The following is a 23065-nucleotide window of genomic DNA, read 5'->3' on the forward strand; positions in this document are numbered from 1 at the left end:
TTCTCAAATACTGCAGTATTATATACATAATGGTGTTTGGCAAGCTAGGTAAAATCTCTGTTTTTAAAACTGAAGTATTGCAAATACTATAGTTGTTTTAAGGCATTCTAAACTTAGCTCTGGACCTCAGTTTTCAAAACTGCGGTATTATAAACTACGGTATTGTCATAACTAAAGTATAGTATAGTATTTCAAAAACTGTAGTTTTCAAAAACTTTGTTCCCAAACAGGGCCTAAGGAACAGTTCAGGCCCTGTTTGGGAACAAAGTTTTTGAAAACTACAGTTTTTGAAATACTATACTATACTTTAGTTATGACAATACCGTAGTTTATAATACCGCAGTTTTGAAAACTGAGGTCTAGAGCTAAGTTTAGAATGCCTTAAAACCTTTATAGTATTTGCAATACTTCAGTTTTGAAAACAGAGATTTTACCCAGCTTGCCAAACACCATTATGTATATAATACTGCAGTATTTGAGAATACTGCAGTATTCTTCCAAAACTGCAGAAAAACTTTGTTCCCAAACACCCCCTCAATGTCCAGATTCGTGCCAGCGACGTCGTCGTCCCGTCACCTAGCTACGTCCGGCTACTTCCCCTCTCTCTCTCTCTCTCTCTCTCTCGTTCGCTTCTCCGATCCTCTTGCACAGAACTGGCCTGCAGCCAATAAGCAAACGACTCTCCAGCCACAGCGCGCATGAGAGCTAGCTAGCAATGTCGGCGAGGCAGGACGGAAGCCCCAATCCCGTGACCGTGAGGATCATAGAGACGGTGTACGTGGAGGCCGGCACCGCCGCCGACTTCAAGTCCGTCGTCCAGAGGCTCACCGGCAAGGACGCCGCCGCTGAGCTGCCGGAGGAAAGCAGCAGCAGGGTGATGGGCCAAGCAGGTTCTCTTGGCGACCGCAAGGCTGCTGCTGGCGCCTCAACGGGTGAGAAGTAGATAATGGATGGTTAACTAATTCTATATGCACGCGAGAATACTCTACCTCTTGCATGTATATGCTGCTGCTGCTTCTTCTTCTCCGATCCTAGCTCCTTTTGATGAAATTTTATTAATAAAAAAGAAGGTTAAAATACATACATACCAAGAGGTCCTCTTCTTGTTCGATTAATTTCGTCCCCCGGCCCTCTTGTTCTTTGCTTCTGTCGATCTTACTTTCCTTAATCATCTATTGCACCTGTGAAATAGCTAGCGACCAGAGTACGTGTCATTTCATCTGCAAACTTGTACTGTAACAACGAACACCGGCCGGCCGGCCACTCTCTGCAGTAGCTGGTGTGTATTCATGAACATATGGTGATCTGGTACAAGTAAGTTTCCTTCATGTTTGGATCATTATCTGTCGCTCTCTGTGATCTTGGAATTAATTTTATAATTAGACTATTTTTAATATATTAATTGACATGCAAACATTCAATATAACCCATAACACGAACTACACTTTAGCCAGTGGAACAAAACAACCCGTTAGTCTATTCCTAGACAACATTTCGAGTAATCTAAGGTATAGCAGTGCAAATGCCTGGCCATTGTCACCGAAACAAAAAAAAAACACTGACATGAGCAAACCTATGCGAAGAGAGATCACCTGTTCATTATACTTTCGCACATACCCTTCCGATCTATTCCGAAGGACCCATTTTATTCCGGAAACAGATGCCCAGGCTTTCTCCGGGTCCTCTGATAGAAGCAAACATAGGTTCACAGTTCAGACTTGACTTACAAACAGTCGCACAAAACATACAGCACTCTGTTCTAACTCGGGACACGAAATCCTCTCTTTCTCTCTCCCTCTCCCTCTCCGCTCACTGCCTCAATCTAGGAAGACTGCCGGAGCTCCGGGCGCACAAAGTCGGCGTTGGCAGGCACAGAGATGTCGACGGTGGGCCTCAGCTCGGCGCAGACCTCAATGGCACCATGGACAGGGTCCGACAAGAAGTTGCTGATGAGGTCCTGGTTGATCGGGGCGTCCTTGTCCACCGCCACAAAGGCCTGCTGCGTCAGGATGTAGTCGAAGCGAGGCGCCCACTTCCTGGATCCCAGGCGAGCCGTTGTGGAGCAGTTGTCCACCATGAAGGCGACCCCACGGGCGTGCATGAACGGGTTCAGCGAGTCCACCGACTCAATCACGCTCTCGTTGATGATCTCAGAGTAGGAGTGCCCCTTCTTCCTCAGGATCTCAATCTAAAGCCATTGCACAAGCACCAAACGAGTAAAGTAAGATCCACCAACATGAGGTTAGCTCGGTTGCCACTTGAGAAGGTGGAGGAACCTTACCTGAGCCATCATCAGGGCAATGTACACTCCAGCAGTGAAGGCATGGAGCGGGCCAAGATCACCTTCCGGACGGGTTGAGCGCACCTTTTCACCAACCTTCCACATGCGAGTTTGGTCGATGTTGCCCATCGGAAAAGCTGGGAGGCCCTCTTTCTCCTATAAAACATAATTACTTTATCCTATTAAACCATGTCAAAACTGTAAACTTAACCACGAGCACAACAAAAATCAGAAATGGTAGTTTAGTTTAACAGAACTCACATAAAACCTCCGCCCAGCCAACACCACGCTCCGGATTTCACTTCCAGAGGCCACATCTTCATAGCATTCGTAGAGTATATCCATGCATGGGTAAAACGATGCGCTATAAGCCTTGTTGAACTCCTTTTTGCCTTCCTCGCTCAAAGAGTTGTACACTTCAAGCATCCCCTGGAGTCCAACCAGAAAATTAAGATAATAACCTACTAAACAAAGACCAACAATGGTTGGCATAAGGATGAATAATCACATACTTTCTTTGAGATGGTTTTCGAGATGATCCCAGTTATGCCCTCGACAGTGTTTTTGTAGGCCGACTCTTCATCCATTCCTTGTTCTGTGTACCTCCTAAACAGAGCCTCCACGATACCATGGACAGCACCCAGCAAGATGCCTGTGTGTTAAATGGTTAGTTACATACTTACAGTAAAAATTATTAAAGGATAGACCAGTCAATATTCTCACCTCGCTCTCCAAAGATATCACTCTTGTACTCCTGTTCCAAAGTAGTAGCAAACGTGAAGGGGGAACCAAGTGCAACTGACCATGCTAAAGCAACATCAGTTGCCCTTCCATCAACATCCTACACAATGGAAAAAACATTAGTTTAAGCATAAAGCACATCTGTCACCAAATGCATCTGAAATATGTTTTTTCAACAGATCAAAGAAAGAGAAACGAAAAACTGAAACATTGATAAGCACAGAAAAGCTTCAAACATACCTGGTGCACAGCAAAGCTAGAGTTGATGCCAGCGCCATTGACTTCCTTGCCCTGAACATAAAGTCTGCGGACGGATGGACCCATTCCCTTGGGGCATACAGCAATCACACTGATGTTCTTTGGGAAATCGAGTCCGAGTGATTGCAAATGTCCTAGAAGAAATCCATGAGATAAACCAAGGATACTGTTTGGTTTCATGTGAGAGAAGATCTTCTCATAGTTGTCAGCCTGCAGAAAGTGAGATGCAACTTTCAGGATGAACTGAACCGACGATGTAACAATTGAGTACCATATCGCCATAACGAAATGGCGAATGGGTGTGCTACAGAACATCATATAGGTTGGACTAACTGGCAGGGAAATAATAACCTTTTGTAGAAGAATTGGCACAAGTCAAGCATCAGGCAGTCAGGCAGAAGTATACACACACAATCGAATGCACATGAAACCATGCAGCTAGTGAGCATGATGCGAACCTGTGCAGCATCCGATATCAGCAGCAACACAAGATCGCTGCCGGAGACGGTTTCCCAAATATCGCCCAAGGTTCCGCTCTCTTCGGTGAATCCAGCGGCACGTGCTTCCTCAAAAGATTTGGATCCTTTCCGGAGACCAATCTGGAAGCAAAAGGCAGCAGCATGTTGGACTGACAGAACAGTGCCGAAGTATATACAGGAGGCAGAATATCTGGCTCATGATTGCCATGTCCAAGTTGCACAAAATAAAAAACTGTAAACTCTCTAAAATTGAAGTTAAAAATTCGAAGAAAAGAAGCCAGATGAAAAATAAAGTAGACTTTTTCACCAAAGCAGAGTATCGTCCAACACCAGATCTTTTAGTCGTGGTGGTTTGGCATGTATGTATTATCGTTACGACAAGGGAAGAACTAACCTTCACAACAATATCTGACTTGGCTTCAGCCAGTGAATCTCTCAGGTTCTGGGCTTGGGCAGGACCCTGCAAAGGGAACAAGGGCATGTTATGAGCACTGAACCCAGACAGAAGTAGAAATCCAAGTGAAACCGATGGCATCTAGCACTAGATATGGCAACACTGACGTGCCGATTTGAGCACAACCAACCGTCTACATGGCGGTGGAAGACGAAGTGTGTGGAATACAGCGCGCGCGCACACACACACACGCATACCCAAAACAAAAACTGGCACGAACCTGCGAGCCCCATCCAATAACTCCGATCTGCTTGACCCCCTTGAACGCCTCCGGAAGCAGCGGGAACAGGTTCCTCCCGCCGCGCACGATGTACTGCGCCACGAAGACCGGTCGGCGGTCAGAGCCAAACAAATCGTACCGAAAACGAATCTAGAGCAGCGGCAGGGGCGCACCTCGTCGTGGCCGGCGAGGGAGACCTTCTCCTTGTTGAAGACGGAGGTGTCGAAGTCGAGCGACGGCATGGCGGTGCCGACGGCCGGCGGCGCGGAGACCATGGCGGCGACGTCCCGGCGGCGCAGAGACCCGGGCGCGGGCGAGGAGAGCAGGCACGCGGGCTGGTGGGTGGCCGGGAAGGAGACGGACGTGGAGGTGGCGGCGGGCAGGGGCTTGGCGCCGGCGGCGGCTAGGGTTTTTGGGTGCCCGAACGCGAGGGTGGAGGCGGCCGCCATGTAGCCGGGTGCAGTGCTGGTGCAGGACAGCTGCGCGAGCGAGGACGGCGAGAGGCGGTTGGTGGGGTGGGGACTGTCGCGTGTCGTGTCGTGTGTGACTGGTGAGCGCGGCCGTGTCGTGTCAGGGCTAATCCTTTCGGATATACGGAGAGCCAGCCGTGTGATGATGCCCAGGCCAGCCGTTGGCCAGCTCACGTGCGCGGCGGGCCTAGGGAGCTCTTGGCGGGTTGCGCTTGCGCCTCGCCTGGAGATGCGCGGCGTGCTTCCCGTCCCGCGCTGCTCGCGTCGATCTCGAGACCCGGGCCCCCGTGGCGTGCACTAGACTTGCCGAACCCCACGCCGTTCACGCGGACACATCATGCGCAGCGCGGCCCGGCCTGTTTGTCCGCATGAATTCTGCACTGCTGACTCCTCCTGCCTGTGATAAGCTACGCAAGCGGCTTGATGGATTCATTGGATCTGCAACAACGAAGAATGCTAGTCGCGATCTCGTGTGGCATCACAAGATATGTCCGTGGGGAAGCCGAATCCACGCCGAGAACGACACCCTATCACAACTGCCCATCCACATGCGAGCGCGACGGTGAGGGCGTGAGGCGTCTCTTCCATTGCTCTGCTCTGCTCTGAAACTGCCAAAATTCAGCTCTGCTACTTACGTTGTTGTTGTTGTGCCTGAACAGCTCGGCGAGCAGAACACCACGGCTGCCCTTCCCTTGGGTCCAGTCCAGCCTAGGACTAGGAGCACATGGAATGGAAAAGGATGGAAGCGCGGACCACGGAAGCGATCGAGTGGCGCGCGGTAGTAGACGGTGGCACTCAAGGCGAGATCGAGCGAGCCCGCGAGCCGAGATCGTTTTGGTTCACAAGTTACCACCTCTGTGACCGATGATCGTGGTTTAGCAGCGCGGTAGATCCTTTGGCGTGTGCCGGCTAGGGTCGGACATTCGATCTATTATGGTAATTCGGTTCGGTCTATTCGGATTTTGTGAAAATTCCGGGTTCTGAAAAATAAGAACCGAAAATTTTAAATTTTAAAAATTATTTTAGGAACCGAACCCGAATAGACTCGTAATTTCGGTTCGGTCGAATAGACCCAAATAGTAGAGATACTAGTATCTTTTGTTAAAATATATACAATAATTAATTAATTAATTAATTAGAAGTACTATTATTACAACAAGTAACTATAAAAATAGCATACATAGATATATATAATATCGTTAAGATGATATTATTTTTTAGCTAATAAGTTCATAAATCATATAATAGCATCATCACATATTAAGAGTTTTTTTATATTTTGGTTTATTCGGTCTATTCGGGTTTTAAAGGTTAGGAACCGAACCCGAACTCATACCTCGAGATATAGCACATATAGTAAGCGAACCTAAACCGCAATTCGGTCTATTCGGGTTCAGATTCGGTTTTCGGTTTTAAAATACTCATCCCTAGTGTCGGCTACTCCCTCCTAGCAGTAGGTGAGAACACATGTAAGGTCGCATTTGGAATATAGGGATTTTTTTTTCTAAATCCTGTGTTTTCCCTGTATTTTTGAACTAATTCATGTAAAATTACTGTATCCACCCTACCAACTGGAAACTATTGGTGGTCTTCTACTCCTTCCTAGTAAAAAAAGTCAAATTTAGAAATCTAACCTGCACAAATAGTGTGAATAGCTTTTCATGCCATGTGCTTCTTGTTGAGAACTACGTTACCACGGACCACCAGATCCGCTCATTTCCCTCCCGTCAGCAGATTAGGCGTGAGAAGCTGTAGAAGACTCATCTCCCTTCCCATAAGCACGACATAATAAACACACGAGACACAGGGTATAGGGTTGGACCTCTGACCTCTTTCTCTTCTCTGTATTATGAGGGGGTGTACATGTTCCTTATATAGAGATGTGAGACTCCTCAGGGGCAAAGCAGGTATTTGCCCACATAACCCTAACTAGGGTTATTTAACACTCCTCCTTGGGCGAATACCGTGACCAACACATGCCTCGTTAAAACTCCGAAAAATCCGGTGGGAAAATGTGGAGAAAGAGTGCATGGTGATACAAATTGCATTTGCACTTTGTTGCCTCGTTAAAAACCTCATGTGAGAAACTTCAAGAAAACTCACCAAGGGAAAAAGAGTACAACAGCTGTCATCGGGACAGATTCCGATCATCTGGGATCTAGATTCTATCGAATCTACTACAAGGGCTAACTTTAGAAATGTGATCCCCTGATCCTTGCAAAATCGTATCAATAAAGCAAAACATCTTTTTCTCGAAGTATATGCACATAAAGATTTAGCAAACAGATTGCATATCCTTGCAAAGACTATTTCAGGGACTTTATCTCTACTCACTTCTAGGATATACAAGGTAAGTGCACGTATCAATATAAACAAGCCACTTTGACTGATGGTGTTCGATCGACTAGATCTATATATTTGATAGAAAGTTCCATAAAGGTTCACATATTGATCATCAAGCTCACGCCTTTAGGGCATAGAATATGACATTTATTGTCTCACGATTGTGATCAATATAAGTATTCGCTCCCCCTGACGATGACATCTGTCAAAGTCGTTATCTCTCATAACTTAAGCATATTCTTCAAGATATATGTCTCATTGTTCATCTGGAATAATGAGAATGGATGAGGTTGGGGTGCTATCATTTTCTATCTTACACCACAATTTATACATAGTTGTGCAAAGCAAATAACATGTCCTTCAATAGGACTTAGGGGATAATATAGTTGCAATAGTACATATTCTAAATATGACACATCGCTCTAGGCGTTCATCCATTGCAACATCTATGATGGTGTAACAAAAGTCCATCAAAGATCGTAATCCATCAGGTATTTTTCATTGATCAAATACATCGTTATAGTTTGTCATTCTGGCACAATGGGGATATTTTGCCAGTAACACCTAAACCTTATAGGTTTCTGCCATCAGGGCTTTAGAGGATACCGTAATTCCACATCTAGTGGAAATTACCATGAGTAAAACTCATGGAATGCACATGTGTTTATTCGGTGAACTTCAAGTCCTTTGGTACCTCATCTTATTCCTTTTCGGGTCTATATGGGTCTTTATCCCTTTATAGGGATTATCAAACTTTGGTGTTTAACACTGACTTTATTTCTTCTGGAAAAGTTCCATCAAGGAACTATAATCTCATCTAGGAGATATTCTCTCTACATAGGAGAGTGTTCATTCGTCAGGAATGTATTATTGGGTACGAGATTTATATGTTGCATATTTATAATTCAAAGATATGGGTCCTCCTAGGATCTCATGACAGATCTTCAGAATCCTATTAACTGCATAATTTAATTCATGCTATTTGCCAGATATATTATGTAGCAGATCAGTGTTTATTCAACACATATGTGGGATGGGTCTCTCACAAGACCACTTGAACCATCGCATTCACCACACATTATTTCAATAGTGCCCATAAATGTCCGAACTTCAAGCTCGTGACTTTCATTTTGTGATTATTGGTTCAGTCTCGATTGCATTTATCAATGACCCGATAAGAGAGCTTAAAGCACTCATGCCTATGACTTTGTTTTGGATCCATTTGCAATCTAGAGGGGCAAGATAGATGTCGACATATTTGTCTCCCACATTTAATAATGATCTCTGTCATTTCTCAAAACGAAAGATTCATTGTCCCGTATTGTCGGGGACCATAATTAGGGGTACCCTCAAGACTCCTAATCTCAGCTGGTAACCCCCATCAGCACAAAGCTGCAAAGGCCTGATGGGTGCGATTAAGTCAAGGCTCGGTCCACTCAAGGGACACGATCTCGCCTCGCCCGAGCCTAGCCTCGGGCAAGGGCAGCCAACCCCGCAGGAGTTACGTCTCGCCCGAGGACCCCCTCAAGCAACGGACACACCTTCGGCTCGCCCGAGGCCCAGTCTTCGCCAAGAAGCAACCTTGGCCAAATCACCACAACGATCGACCGTATCGCAGGAGCATTTAATGCAAAGGTGGCCTGACACCTTATCCTGACACGCGCCTTTCAGTCGACTGAGCTGAAGTGACCGCAGTCATTTCGCCGCTCCACTGACCAGCCTGACAAAAGGACAGCGCCGCCCGCGCCGCTCCGACTGCTGTGCCACTCGACAGAGTGAGGCTGACATCGGCCAAGTCTGGCCTCAGGCGCCATAGGAAGCTCTGCCTCGCCCAACCCATGGCTCGGACTCGGGCTCGGCCCCGGAAGACGACGAACTCCGCCTCGCCCGACCCAGGGCTCGGACTCGGGCTCGGCCCCGGAAGACGACGAACTCCGCCTCGCCCGACCTAGGGCTCGGACTCGGGCTCAGCCCTGGCCTCAGCCGACGGTCTCCGCATCGCCCGACCCAGGGGCTCGGACTCGACCTCGGCCTCGGAAGACAGACTCGACCTCGACCTCGAAGGAGCCTCCGCCTCGCCCAACCCAGGGCTCAGACCGACCACGTCACAGGAGGCGCCATCATTACCCTACCCCAAGCTAACTCAGGCTACGGGGAACAAGACTGGCGTCCCATCTGGCTCGCCCTGGTAAACAAGTAATGATGGCGCCCCGCATGCTCCATGACGACGACAGCTCTCAGCCCCCTTACGGAAGCAAGGACACGTCAGCAAGGACTTGACAGTCCCGACAGCTGTCCTTCCGCCAGGCTCCAGCGCTCCTCCGACGGCCACGACACCACACGAACAGGGTGCCAAAACCTCTCCGGCTGCCACGACGGCATGTACTTAGGGCACTAGCTCTTCTCTGCTAGACACGTTAGCACACTGCTACACCTCCCATTGTACACCTGAACCGTCTCCTTGCGCCTATAAAAGGAAGGTCCAGGGCCCTCTTACGGAAGGTTGGCCGCGTGGGGAAGGACGGGACGGCGCACGCGTAGGCCTCTCGCTCCCTCCCGCGCGGACGCTTGTAACCCCCTACTGCAAGCGCACCCGACCTGGGCGCGGGACAAACACGAAGGTCGTGGGTTTCCCCTTTTACGCCTGTCTCCCTCCGGCTCTTTTCCCCCCTTCGCGCTCCGTCTCGCGCCGACCCATCTGGGCTAGGGCACGCGGCGACAATTTACTCGTCGGTCCAGGGACCCCCCGGGGTCGAAACGCCGACAGTTGGCGCGCCAGGTAGGGGCCTGCTGCGTGTTGACGAACAGCTTCCCGTCAAGCTCCAGATGGGCAGTCTCCAGCAACTTTTCCTGCCCGGGACGGTGCTCCGTTTCGGGAGTCTTGAGTTCATGTCCCTCGACGGCAGCTACGACATGATACTCCTTCCCCCGCCGCGCGACAGCGACAATGGTGGCCGACAACCCGCCCACCGGCGGCGGAATCGACGACGTCTTCCCCACGTGGCGGAAGAACAACATTCGGGTTTGTCCCTTCCTCTCCCCCACCGACGGAGGAGGAGGCGGGGCAACCAAGGCCAAGCAGGAGGCGGCACCTCGTCGGCTGTCGAGCGAGTCGATGGCGCCGGCGCCCCAACGGGGGACACGTCGGGCATCGACCTCACGTCTGAGACGAAGACGAGCGTCGTTTTCCCGCAACACACCAACTCCAAGCGGACAGACGACGCCGACATGCTCGCAAAAGACTTGTTGGGCGTCACCCTCATACTTGAGACGACGGTGCAGTCTACCCCTGGCGTGACTTCGTCACCGCCCGTCGACCAAGAGGTACCGACCGATTCCCATCTCGTGCCTTTTGGATTCAGCCTCGACCCACCAAGCGACCTCGCTTTGGTGGACGCTTTCATAGAGGCGAGTCCAAACCCTCCGGGGTATCGTATGTGGTCGCCCTGGGACCGGCTGACAGCCGTCTCGACCTACGGGCCCTCGGGTTCCGAGGAAGATGACGAGCCCGACTTTTGTTGGGATTTCTCCGGACTTGGTAACCCCAGTGCCATGCGGGACTTCATGACCGCATGCGACTACTGCCTCTCTGATTGTTCCGACGGTAGCCGCAGCCTCGACGACGAGGACTGCGGCCCAAGTCGTGAATGTTTCCACGTCGATCTAGGGGGTCCCGGCGAAGGCAACCATCTTGGTATACCGGAAAACGGTGATCCCCCTAGGCCTGCGCCTCGCGTTGACATCCTTCGGGAGCTAGCTATGATCCTCGTCCCGGCGGGGGGTCATGACTCACAGCTCGAGCAAATCCGCGAGATGCAGGCCAGGCTCGACGAGGGAGCAGGAATGCTTGAGCCGTTCCGCCGGGACATCGGGCAGGAATGGGCGGGCCAACCTCCGGCCGGAGAAGCGCGTCATCTACCCCAGGGCATCCAGCACCGCATCGCCGACGATGTCAGGGCAAGGCCGCCACCGGCTTCCAGTGGGGTCGGCCAGAACCTGGCTGCAGCGGCAATACTTCTCCACGCGATGCCGGAGCCATCAACCACCAAGGGGCGGCGTATCCAGGGAGAGCTCAAGATTCTCCTGGAGGATGCCGCGGTCCGACGGGCCGAAAGCTCTACCTCCCGACGGCAGGGGTACCCCTCGGAGCATCACGCCGCGACTTCCCGATACATGCGGGAAGCCTCGATCCACACCGGGCGCACGCGCAACACAACGCCTGCGGCCCCGAGCCGCCTCGGCAACGAGCACCATCACCACAACCGTCGAACTCACCTCGACGAGAAGGTGCGCCGAGGCTACCACCCCAGGCGTGGGGGACGCTACGACAGCGGGGAGGATCGGAGTCCCTCGCCCGAACCACCTGGTCCGCAGGCTTTCAGCCGGGCCATACGACGGGCACCGTTCCCGACCCGGTTCCGAACCCCGACTACTATCACAAAGTATTCGGGGGAGACGAGGCCGGAACTGTGGCTCGCGGACTACCGGCTGGCTTGCCACCTGGGTGGAACGGACGATGACAACCTCATCATCCGCAACCTCCCCCTGTTCCTCTTCGACACCGCTCGAGCCTGGCTGGAGCACCTGCCTCCGGGGCAGATCTCCAACTGGGACGACCTGGTCCAAGCCTTCACCGGCAACTTCCAGGGCACGTACGTGCGCCCTGGGAACTCCTGGGATCTCCGAAGCTGCCGCCAGCAGCCGAAAGAGTCTCTCCGGGACTACATCCGACGGTTCTCGAAGCAGCGCACCGAGCTGCCCAACGTCACTGACTCGGATGTCATCGGCACGTTCCTCGCCGGCACCACCTGCCGCGACCTGGTGAGCAAGCTGGGTCGCAAGACCCCCACCAGGGCGAGCGAGCTGATGGACATCGCCACCAAGTTCGCCTCTGGCCAGGAGGCGGTTGAGGCCATCTTCCGGAAGGATAAGCAGCCCCAGGGCCGCCCGCCGGAAGATGTCCCCGAGGTGTCTACTCAGCGGGGCACCAAGAAGAAAGGCAAGAAGAAGTCGCACGCGAAACGCGATGCCGCCGACGCGGACCTTGTCGCCGCCGCCGAGAACAAGAACCCTCGGAAACCTCCCGGAGGCGCCAATCTCTTCGACAAGATGCTCAAGGAGCCGTGCCCCTATCATCAGGGGCCCGTCAAGCACACCCTCGAGGAGTGCGCCATGCTTCGGCGCCACTTTCACAAGGCCAGGCCACCTGCGGAAGGTGGCAGGGCCCGTGACGACGATAAGAAGGAGGATGACAAGGCAGGAGAGTTCCCCGAGGTCCACGACTGCTTCATGATCTACGGTGGGCAAGTGGTGAACGCCTCGGCTCGGCACCGCAAGCAAGAGCGTCGGGAGGTCTGCTCGATAAAGGTGGCGGCGCCAGTCTACCTAGACTGGTCCGACAAGCCCATCACCTTCGACCAGGGCGACCATCCCGACCGCGTGCCGAGCCCGGGGAAATACCCGCTCATTGTCGACCCTGTCATCGGCAACGTCAGGCTCACCAAGGTCCTCATGGATGGAGGCAGCAGCCTCAACATCATCTACGCCGAGACCCTCGGGCTCCTGCGGATCGATCTGTCCTCGGTCCGGGCAGGCGCTGCGCCTTTTCACGGGATCATCCCCGGGAAACGCGTCCAGCCCCTCGGACAACTTGATCTACCCGTCTGCTTCGGGACTCCCTCCAACTTCCGAAGGGAAACCCTCACATTCGAGGTGGTCGGGTTCCGAGGAACCTACCATGCGGTGTTGGGGAGGCCATGCTACGCCAAGTTCATGGCCGTCCCCAACTACACCTACCTCAAGCTCAAGATGCCGGGCCCCAACGGGGTCATCACCGTCGCCCCACGTACCGACACGCGTACGAATGCGACGTGGAGTACGCCGAGGCCCTCGCCGAATCCGAGGCCCTCATCGCCGACCTGGAGAGCCTCTCTAAGGAGGCGCCAGACGTGAAGCGCCATGCCGGCAACTTCGAGCCAGCGGAGACGGTTAAGTCTGTCCCCCTCAACCCCAGCAACGACGCCTCCAAGCAGATCCGGATCGGCTCTGAGCTCGATCCCAAATAGGAAGCAGTGCTCGTCGACTTTCTCCGCGCAAACAACGACGTTTTCGCGTGGAGTCCCTCGGACATGCCTGGCATACCGAGGGATGTCGCCGAGCACTCGCTGGATATCCGAGCTGGAGCCCGACCCGTGAAGCAGCCTCTGCGCCGATTCGACGAAGAAAAGCGCAGAGCCATAGGAGAGGAGATCCACAAGCTAATGGCGGCAGGGCTCATCAAAGAGGTATTCCATCCCGAATGGCTTGCCAACCCTGTGCTTGTGAGAAAGAAAGGAGGGAAATGACGGATGTGTGTAGACTACACTGGTCTAAACAAAGCATGTCCAAAAGTTCCCTACCCTCTGCCTCGCATCGATCAAATCGTGGATTCCACTGCTAGGTGCGAAACCCTGTCTTTCCTCGATGCCTACTCAGGGTATCACCAAATCAGGATGAAAGAGTCCGACCAGCTCGCGACTTCTTTCATCACACCTTTCGGCATATACTGTTATGTTACCATGCCGTTTGTTTTGAGGAATGCGGGTGCGACATACCAAAGGTGCAAGAACCATGTGTTCGGCGAACACATTGGTCGAACGGTCGAGGCCTACGTCGATGACATCGTAGTCAAGACGAGGAAAGCCTCCGACCTCCTTTCCGACCTTGAAACGACATTCCGGTGTCTCAAGGCGAAAGGCGTAAAGCTCAATCCCGAGAAGTGTGTCTTCGGGGTCCCCCGAGGCATGCTCTTGGGGTTCATCGTCTCCGAGCGGGGCATCGAGGCCAACCCGGAGAAAATCGCGGCCATCACCAACATGGGGCCCATCAAGGACTTGAAAGGCGTACAAAGAGTCACGGGATGCCTTGCGGCTCTGAGCCGTTTCATCTCGCGCCTCGGCAAAAGAGGTATGCCTCTGTACCGCCTCTTAAGGAAGGCCGAGTGCTTCACTTGGACCCTTGAGGCCGAGGAAGCCCTCGGGAACCTGAAGGCGCTCCTCATGAACGCGCCCATCTTGGTGCCTCCCGCCGCTGGAGAAGCCCTCTTGATCTACGTCGCCGCTACCACTCAGGTAGTTAGCGCCGCGATCGTGGTTGAGAGACGAGAAGAGGGGCATGCATTGCCCGTCCAGAGGCCAGTCTACTTCATCAGTGAGGTACTGTCCGAGACCAAGATCCGCTACCCACAAATTCAGAAGCTGCTGTACGCAGTGATCCTGACGCGGCGGAAGTTGCGACACTACTTCGAGTCTCATCCGGTAACTGTGGTTTCATCCTTCCCCCTGGGGGAGATCATCCAGTGCCGAGAGGCCTCGGGTAGAATTGCAAAGTGGGCGGTGGAAATCATGGGCGAGACGATCTCGTTCGCCCCTCGGAAGGCCATCAAGTCCCAGGTCTTGGCGGACTTTGTGGCTGAATGGGTCGACACCCAGCTCCCAACAGCTCTGATCCAACCGGAACTCTGGACCATGTTTTTCGATGGGTCACTGATGAAGACAGGAGCAGGCGCGGGCCTGCTCTTCATCTCGCCCCTCGGGAAGCACCTACGCTACGTGCTACGCCTCCACTTCCCAGCGTCCAACAATGTGGCCGAGTACGAGGCTCTGGTCAACGGGTTGCTCATCGCCATCGAGCTAGGGGTCCGACGCCTTGACGCTCGCGGTGACTCGCAACTCGTCATCGACCAAGTCATGAAGAACTCCCACTGCCGCGACCCGAAGATGGAAGCCTACTGCGATGAGGTTCGGCGCCTGAAAGACAAGTTCTACAGGCTCGAGCTCAACCACATCGCCCGACGATACAACGAGACTGCGGACGAGCTGGCTAAGATAACCTCGGGGCGGACAACGGTTCCCCCGGACGTCTTCTCCCGAGACCTGCATCAACCCTCCGTCAAGACCGACGACACGCCCGAGCCCGAGAAGGCCTCGGCCCAGCCCGAGGCACCCTCGGCCCAGCCTGAGGCACCCTCGGCCCCCGAAGGTGAGGCACTGCACGTCGAGGAGGAGCGGAGCGGGGTCACGCCTAATCGAAACTGGCAGACCCCGTACCTGCAATATCTCCACCGAGGAGAGCTACCCCTCGACCGAGCCGAAGCTCGGCGGTTGACGCGGCGCGCCAAGTCGTTCGTCTTGCTGGGGGACGGGAAGGAGCTCTACCACCGCAGCCCCTCAGGCATCCTCCAGCGATGCATATCCATCACCGAAGGCCAGGAGCTCTTACAAGAAATACACTCGGGGGCTTGCGGTCATCACGCAGCACCTCGAGCCCCTGTTGGAAACGCCTTCCGACAAGGTTTCTACTGGCCGACCGCGGTGGCCGACGCCACTAGAATTGTCCGCACCTGCGAAGGGTGTCAGTTCTATGCGAAGCAGACACACCTGCCCGCTCAGGATCTGCAGACCATACCCATCACCTGGTCGTTTGCTGTGTGGGGTCTGGACCTCGTCGGCCCCTTGCAGAAGGCACCCGAGGGCTACACGCACCTGCTGGTCGCCATCGACAAATTCTCCAAGTGGATCGAGGTCCGACCCCTAAACAACATCAGGTCCGAACAGGCGGTGGCGTTCTTCACCAACATCATCCATCGTTTTGGGGTCCCGAACTCCATCATCACCGACAACGGCACCCAGTTCACCGGCAGAAAGTTCCTGGACTTCTACGAGGATCACCACATCCGGGTGGACTGGGCCGCCGTGGCTCACCCCATGACGAATGGACAAGTAGAGCGTGCCAACGACATGATTCTGCAAGGGCTCAAGCCTCGGATCTACAACAACCTCAACAAGTTCGGCAGGCGATGGATGAAGGAGCTCCCCTCGGTGGTCTGGAGTCTGAGGACAATGCCGAGCCGAGCCACGGGCTTCACACCGTTCTTTCTAGTCTATTGGGCCGAGGCCATCTTGCCCACAGACTTAGAATACGGTTCCTCGAGGACGAGGGCCTACGACGACCAAAGCAATCGAGCTAACCGAGAAGACTCACTGGACCAGCTGGAAGAGGCTCGGGACATGGCCTTACTACACTCGACGCGGTATCAGCAGTCCCTGCGACGCTACCACGCCCGAGGGGTTCGGTCCCGAGACCTCCAGGTGGGTGACTTGGTGCTTCGGCTACGATAAGACGCCCGAGGGCGGCACAAGCTCATGCCTCCCTGGGAAGGGCCGTTCGTCATCGCCAAGGTTCTGAAGCCCGGGACGTACAAGCTGGCCAACAGTCAAGGCGAGGTCTACAACAACGCTTGGAACATCCGAGAACTACGTCGCTTCTACCCTTAAGATGCTTTCAAGTCGTTCATACACCTCGTTCACACACAAAGTCTAACCATCAAGGAAGGGTCAGCCTTGCCTCGGCAAAGCCCGACCCTCCCTCGGGGGCTAGAAGGGGGGGAACCCCCTCCGCGTCAAATTTTTCCTCGGAAAAGATCTTTTCTGCCATAACGTCTTTCGTGCTTTTCGACTACTTCAAAAGTGGGATCCTGAAAACGACGGAGTACACGTAAGCAGCCAAGGCTGACCGAGCCGAGGGACTCCTACGCCTCCGGGATACGGATACCTCACTCATCACCTTCTGCGATAAGTAACTCACGCTCAGATAGGTGACTCCGCGGACCGAACAAGTCTTCACGCTCGAAAACTCTTCTGCCGAAACGATTTTTCGGGCCTTCTCGACTATATCGATAGCAGAATCCTACGGACGAGTAAGAGTACACGTAAGCGGCAAGGCCGACCGAGCCGAGGGACTCCTACGCCTTCGGGATACGGATACCTCACTCATCGCCTTCCGTGAAAAGTAACTCTCGCTCGGACAAACAATTCTGTTATCGACAAATAAGTCCAGACACTCGAAACAAGAGGAAAAGAAACGCAGCTTTACAACACGACGATAGTGTGTTTGGGCCTCGGCGGCCGCAGAAAACATACACACACTACAAGGTAAAGCGATCCTGCAGGCTCGGACCTTGACGGAGGGGGAGCAGTAGCACCCTTGGCGTCAACTACACCTTCGGCAAAGTCCGACCTAGCCTCAGACGACAACGTGGTCAGAGGATCTCAACTCCGAAGGACGACATCAGCATCGCGCCCGGGCCATCGCCGCTAGGGTCTTCACCAGGAATCTGGCTCGAGCAGACAGCTCGGTCGGCCACCCCGAAGCCTCAGCCAGCTGTCCCCCGAGGACATCAGCCCGGCTCGTGGCCTCGGCAACTCGACTCCGGCGTCGGTCCCGCCAGTGGACGGCCCGGCCAGGCTCCGGCCGACCAAATCTTCTTTTCGAGCCAACTCTGCCTCTGTCCATGCTGACACCGCTGCCTCCGGCTTCAGCTCATCGAAGAGCAGCCGAGGATTTCCTTTAAATGAGCAAGAGAAGCCTCGGGCGGCAAGGCCGACCGAGGCGAGGGACTCCTACGCCTCTGGGATACGGATACCTCACTCGTCACCTTCGCACGAGGCAATTCACACTTGGTTGAGCGGTTCAGTTAGCCGACAGGCGAGTCCTAGTGCTCGAAATGAGGAAAAAACACGGCTCCGTGCCGAAAATACATACATGTTCAGGCCCCGACAGCCACAATGAACAAAACACCGGCACTCAAAGTGCCATTACAAACGGAACTCCGGTTCCACCTCCGCAGGTACGAACAACCCCCCACGATTGGAGGGCCTGCGGAGCAATAGAAGGCCGACGGACGGCTCGCCGCCGCCCGCTTCAACAGCAGCGACGACGACTTCTGCTCCGAGTGGCCGAACAGCAGCAACGATGACCTCAGGGCGGATGCTGCTGCCATAAGGCCCTCGCCCACGTCCCCACTCGAGGGGTGAGGACGAGCAGAAGGCCGTAGAGTTGGAGGTCAGTCCGTGGGCGGCACCGGCTATCTCGTCGGCGGAGAAACCTCTTCCGGCTGCCGTGGTGGAAGGTGGCACCGGAAGCGGCGCCGAAGCCGCTCGGGCCGGAGAGCCGGGCACGCGGCAGCTGCCAGTGCCACGAACGGCGAACGCCCTTCCCCCCGATCGCTGAGGGAAGGAGTGGGCCGCTGCCCGCGCAGAGACCGACCCCAACACGGCGCACTCCCCTCCCCAGCACTGATGATGAACATCCTTGAAGCTGAGGGAGGGGCAGAGGCCGCAGCCCGGCTTGCTTCTCCCCACTCAGGGGCTGGCGGTCACCGTCTTCAGTGACCACCGGCGAGGGGATGCGGCCGGGCTGCCTGATGAAAATCCTTGAAGCCGAACGATGGCTGAAAGGTACCAACTTCCGCGAAGTTGCATTCCTCCAACGACAAGGCGGAAGAACTGCGAGTGTCCCCCATCCGGGGGCTCAGAAGGTGGAAAGACACGATGCATGAGGGGAGCGCAAAGACATGGTTGCCTTTCAAGGGGTCACCCTCCTTTTAAAGTCACCTTCCCCACTTGCGTCCTCAGCCATCGCGGGCTGAGTCTTCTCCAACACGCTCCAAGGTCCTCCCCCTACGACACGGGGGCTGGGTCCCACGCGTCATGCAAGCTGGCCCAGGGCAGAAGAAGCCAAACCGCCGCAAGCGGTGCGCGCAACTACCCAGCGGTTACAAGCATTCCTCCACTTTCGCCCAGACCAGCGGGTGAAAGGGCGGACCGCCATGTAGGCGGCATGCAACCGCACCAAGTGGGCGCACCCTTTCGACTCCAACGCATCCAGCATGGGGGCCAGGCCCACACGTCATGCAACCGGCGCGCCGGTTGCTACGTGCGAGCAACTGCACCGCCACTCGTGCCACTACCGTGCCTCCTCGACTGCGGAACCAGTACCACGACTCGAGGCAACCCTGCGTATGACCCAACAGTGCCAGCCAGGCACATCGGTCACGGGTCAGTCAGCTGCGGGGGAAAGCGCGACGGTCGATACGGCCAAAAATGGGCCGGCAGTAATGGCGGTGGCAGGCGGGCGGAAGCAGCGGTCACGTCGTCAGCCAAGCTCACGTCCCCTCCTGGGACAGCGAGAGAACCCTCTCCCACGGCGTGAAGACGGTGCTCTCGTGTTCCGTTCCTCGAACGGCTCGCGCACGCGCAACGGCTGCCCCGCGAACCACTCGTCTTGTCGCATTAACTCCGCGGCGGGACAGGCGGCACCTTTGGTAGGAGAAGCGAGCGACGCTTCACCTCCGCCATAATGACCGCGTCAAAAAAGGTGTGCCACGTCATTCGATTTCGTATCCTTTTCCTTTTCCTCTTTCTCTCTCTTATAATAGGGACCGGGAAAGGGGATACCCCGAAAGGGATCCTTCTCCGCGAAGGAAACGGACCCCGAGCCCCCCTACTGATCAGAGGTTCGAAGGCTGGCCCCTCGGAGGGGTTCAACAGCCGCCTCAGAGCGCTCGGGCTCCGCGCCCACTACTGGTCAGAGGTTCGAAGGCCGGCCTCTCGGAAGGGTTCAACGGCCGCCTCAGGCCACTCGGGCTCCGCGCCCACTACTGATCAGGGGTTCGTAGGCTGGCCCTCGAAGGGTTCACAGCCGCCTCAGACGCAGAGCGAGGGATGACCCTGGGTACGTTCGATACATAACCAAGGCTCGGGCTACGCTCCCGAGGTACCCTAGGTCATTTCCGAGACCAGCGGGAACGATCTTGTAACGGAATCCCATCAGAGGGAGGCATCGAGCCCTCGGACCCTGTCAAAAGGGGACCGGGTCCGGCAGATCACCCGCAGGTACTTTTGGAGCGCGCCTTCGGGCCTCTAGCCGGCCCCTAACAAATGGGGCACGGGCGTCCACTCGGATCACCCGTTAGCAGCTCACTGGAGACACCATGTTCGACGCCCTCCAAGGGCAACATGGCGCTTTCCCCCCCTCCTCCTTGCGGAAAGGCGACGCAGGGGCGTATGTAAAAAAGTCGAGTTTGTCCTTGACCGTCCTCTCGCCCTGTGCGGAGGCTCGGGGGCTGCTCTCGCAAACCCGGCTCCGGCCAAACCGTTGACAGCATCAACATACGAGCCCGAGAACTTGGGACCCGACCGTGCACCCGGGCTAAGGCCAGCTCGCATGAGGGAACAACCAGACCGGCCGAAGCATCACGAAACACATTAAGACCTCGAAGGAGTCAAACCAATCCTCCGAGGCCTCGGGGGCTACACACGGCGGGTGCGCTCGCGCGCACCCACCGAAACAAAACGCAACCGAGAAAGGCCGGTCCCCTTGCAAAAAAGTGCGACAAAAGCCTCCAAGCGAGTATTAACACTCCCTTCGAGGCTCGGGGGCTACTGTCGGGGACCATAATTAGGGGTACCCTCAAGACTCCTAATCTCAGCTGGTAACCCCCATCAGCACAAAGCTGCAAAGGCCTGATGGGTGCGATTAAGTCAAGGCTCGGTCCACTCAAGGGACACGATCTCGCCTCGCCCGAGCCCAGCCTCGGGCAAGGGCAGCCGACTCCGCAGGAGTTACGTCTCACCCGAGGACCCCCTCAAGCAACGGACACACCTTCGGCTCGCCCGAGGCCCAGTCTTCGCCAAGAAGCAACCTTGGCCAAATCACCACAACGACCGACCGTATCGCAGGAGCATTTAATGCTAAGGTGGCCTGACACCTTATCCTGACACGCGCCTTTCAGTCGACTGAGCCGAAGTGACCGCAGTCATTTCACCGCTCCACTGACCAGCCTGACAAAAGGACAGCGCCGCCCGCGCCGCTCCGACTGTTGTGCCACTCGACAGATTGAGGCTGACAGCGGCCAAGTCTGGCCTCAGGCGCCATAGGAAGCTCCGCCTCGCCCAACCCAGGGCTCGGACTCGGGCTCGGCCCCGGAAGACGACGAACTCCGCCTCGCCCGACCCAGGGCTTGGACTCGGGCTCGGCCCCGGAAGACGACGAACTCCGCCTCGCCCGACCCAGGGCTCGGACTCGGGCTCAGCCCTGGCCTCAGCCGACGGTCTCCGCCTCGCCCGACCCAGGGGCTCGGACTCGACCTCGGCCTCGGAAGACAGACTCGACCTTGACCTCGGAGGAGCCTCCGCCTCGCCCAACCCAGGGCTCGGACCGACCACGTCACAGGAGGCGCCATCATTACCCTACCCCAAGCTAACTCAGGCTACGGGGAACAAGACCGGCGTACCATCTAGCTCGCCCCAGTAAACAAGTAATGATGGCGCCTCGCATGCTCCATGACGACGGCAGCTCTCAGCCCCCTTAAGGAAGCAAGGAGACGTCAGCAAGGACTTGACAGCCCCGACAGCTGTCCTTCCGCCAGGCTCCAGCGCTCCTCCGACGGCCACGACACCACACGAACAGGGTGCCAAAACCTCTCCGGCTGCCACGACGGCATGTACTTAGGGCACTAGCTCTTCTCTGCTAGACACGTTAGCACACTGCTACACCTCCCATTGTACACCTGAACCCTCTCCTTACGCCTATAAAAGGAAGGTCCAGGGCCCTCTTACGGAAGGTTGGCCGCGCGGGGAAGGACGGGACGGCGCACGCGTAGGCCTCTCGCTCCCTCCCGCGCGGACGCTTGTAACCCCCTACTGCAAGCGCACCCGACCTGGGCGCGGGACAAACACGAAGGCTGTGGGTTTCCCCTTTTACGCCTGTCTCCCTCCGGCTCTTTTCCCCCCTTCGCGCTCCGTCTCGCGCCGACCCATCTGGGCTGGGGCACGCAGCGACAATTTACTCGTCGGTCCAGGGACCCCCCGGGGTCAAAACGCCGACACGTATTCCCAGCACAATGATATTCCGCGCATTGCTAGGAATTTCATCATCAAGATGAACCTCTTCGTGAGGAAAATCACCATCAGGGTGAATTAATCGGAGGAGAGTTATCACAAACCACGTGAATCTGCATTCAGAACATATGCTTTGACTAAGGCTGATGGATCATATTCGCAATTGTCCCCGAGAATAGATCAAATGCCAATAAGTCAAATGTGGATATGATATTAATCTCGAGTATATCCACATCTACATCAGGTAGAAGCATTCAGACCAATATGGTTACTCCTCAACGATTTCTGGCAAACTCCATATACACAGGAGTACACACCGAACGACAGGTTTAGTTTGGCTTTTGTGCGTTTAATAGAATATTGAGGCATTACATTATATGGAAACTCCTCCCCCTAATGCCGAGATGTTCTAAAAGCATATAGATAAAATCCCCAACCACAATCATCCAGTTGTGGCCAATGTATGCTATTGTGGTGATTTATTTAGGAAATCTTACGCACATTACAGATCGAGGTTTTATGCAGTGAGCTTTGGACTTAGATTAATGTAGTGGCATGAATACTACATATTTTTCCTTCAACATGAAGGGTTAGTCTCAACATCCAGCGAGACACACAACAACAAGTTGCTTCGTGTTTACAATTCTGCAAACTTATTGTTATTATTACCAAATGCATAGTCAATCATTAAGATTAAGACTAACATGCACAACACTATTTTATCCATAAGGGTCCTTCAGGGGCTCATGAATACCATTCGTCGTTTGGAGCCATTAGTTGACTTCTGATCAACAAGTAAAATGACCATCAGGGTCTAACGCTGACAAACACATTCACTGGTTGCATTGTGCATTTAAGCACATAGGAAAATATGTGTGTAGATAATGGTAGTAAAATGCATAGCATCAGGCCAATGCTGCCAAGCAAATATTTTTATATGCATAGATGTATAGTCCAGCTCGTTTTTATCACTGCCATGGTTTACCCAATTACTCATACTGTTCTGAAATTGGGTATCAATTTGTGCAACATTTTTAGGTATTATAATTGTCGGGTACCGTAATTAGGGGTACCCCCAATACTCCTAAACGCGACCGGA

The 23065-nt window shown here is 54.5% G+C and overlaps 1 protein-coding gene across 1 annotated transcript; it reads right to left on the reverse strand.

Moving 5' to 3' along the window:
* Positions 1-1628: 1628 nt before the first annotated feature.
* Positions 1629-4824, reverse strand: LOC103652503 (ketol-acid reductoisomerase, chloroplastic-like). Its single transcript, NM_001175673.1, has 10 exons — positions 4607-4824; positions 4434-4526; positions 4154-4219; positions 3739-3879; positions 3263-3490; positions 3005-3122; positions 2794-2933; positions 2543-2710; positions 2282-2437; positions 1629-2188 (listed from the first exon to the last, which is right to left on the reverse strand). Exons 1-10 carry the CDS (start codon positions 4706-4708, stop codon positions 1823-1825), a joined length of 1578 nt encoding a protein of 525 aa, NP_001169144.1. The 5' UTR covers positions 4709-4824; the 3' UTR covers positions 1629-1822.
* Between the last annotated feature and the right edge of the window lie 18241 nt (positions 4825-23065).

Source organism: Zea mays, chromosome 8 (genome assembly GCF_902167145.1).
Source record: "Zea mays cultivar B73 chromosome 8, Zm-B73-REFERENCE-NAM-5.0, whole genome shotgun sequence".
Lineage (NCBI taxonomy): Eukaryota > Viridiplantae > Streptophyta > Magnoliopsida > Poales > Poaceae > Zea > Zea mays.

Excerpts from the sequence above, each read along its gene's own strand:
- LOC103652503 (NM_001175673.1), bottom strand. The coding sequence starts at position 4,708 with ATGGTCTCCGCGCCGCCGGCCGTCGGCACCGCCATGCCGTCGCTCGAC. Across the intron at positions 2,934-3,004 it reads TGATATCTTTGGAGAGCGAG|GCATCTTGCTGGGTGCTGTC; the intron begins GTGAGAATATTG and ends TTTAACACACAG. Across the intron at positions 2,189-2,281 it reads TTGCCCTGATGATGGCTCAG|ATTGAGATCCTGAGGAAGAA; the intron begins GTAAGGTTCCTC and ends CAATGGCTTTAG.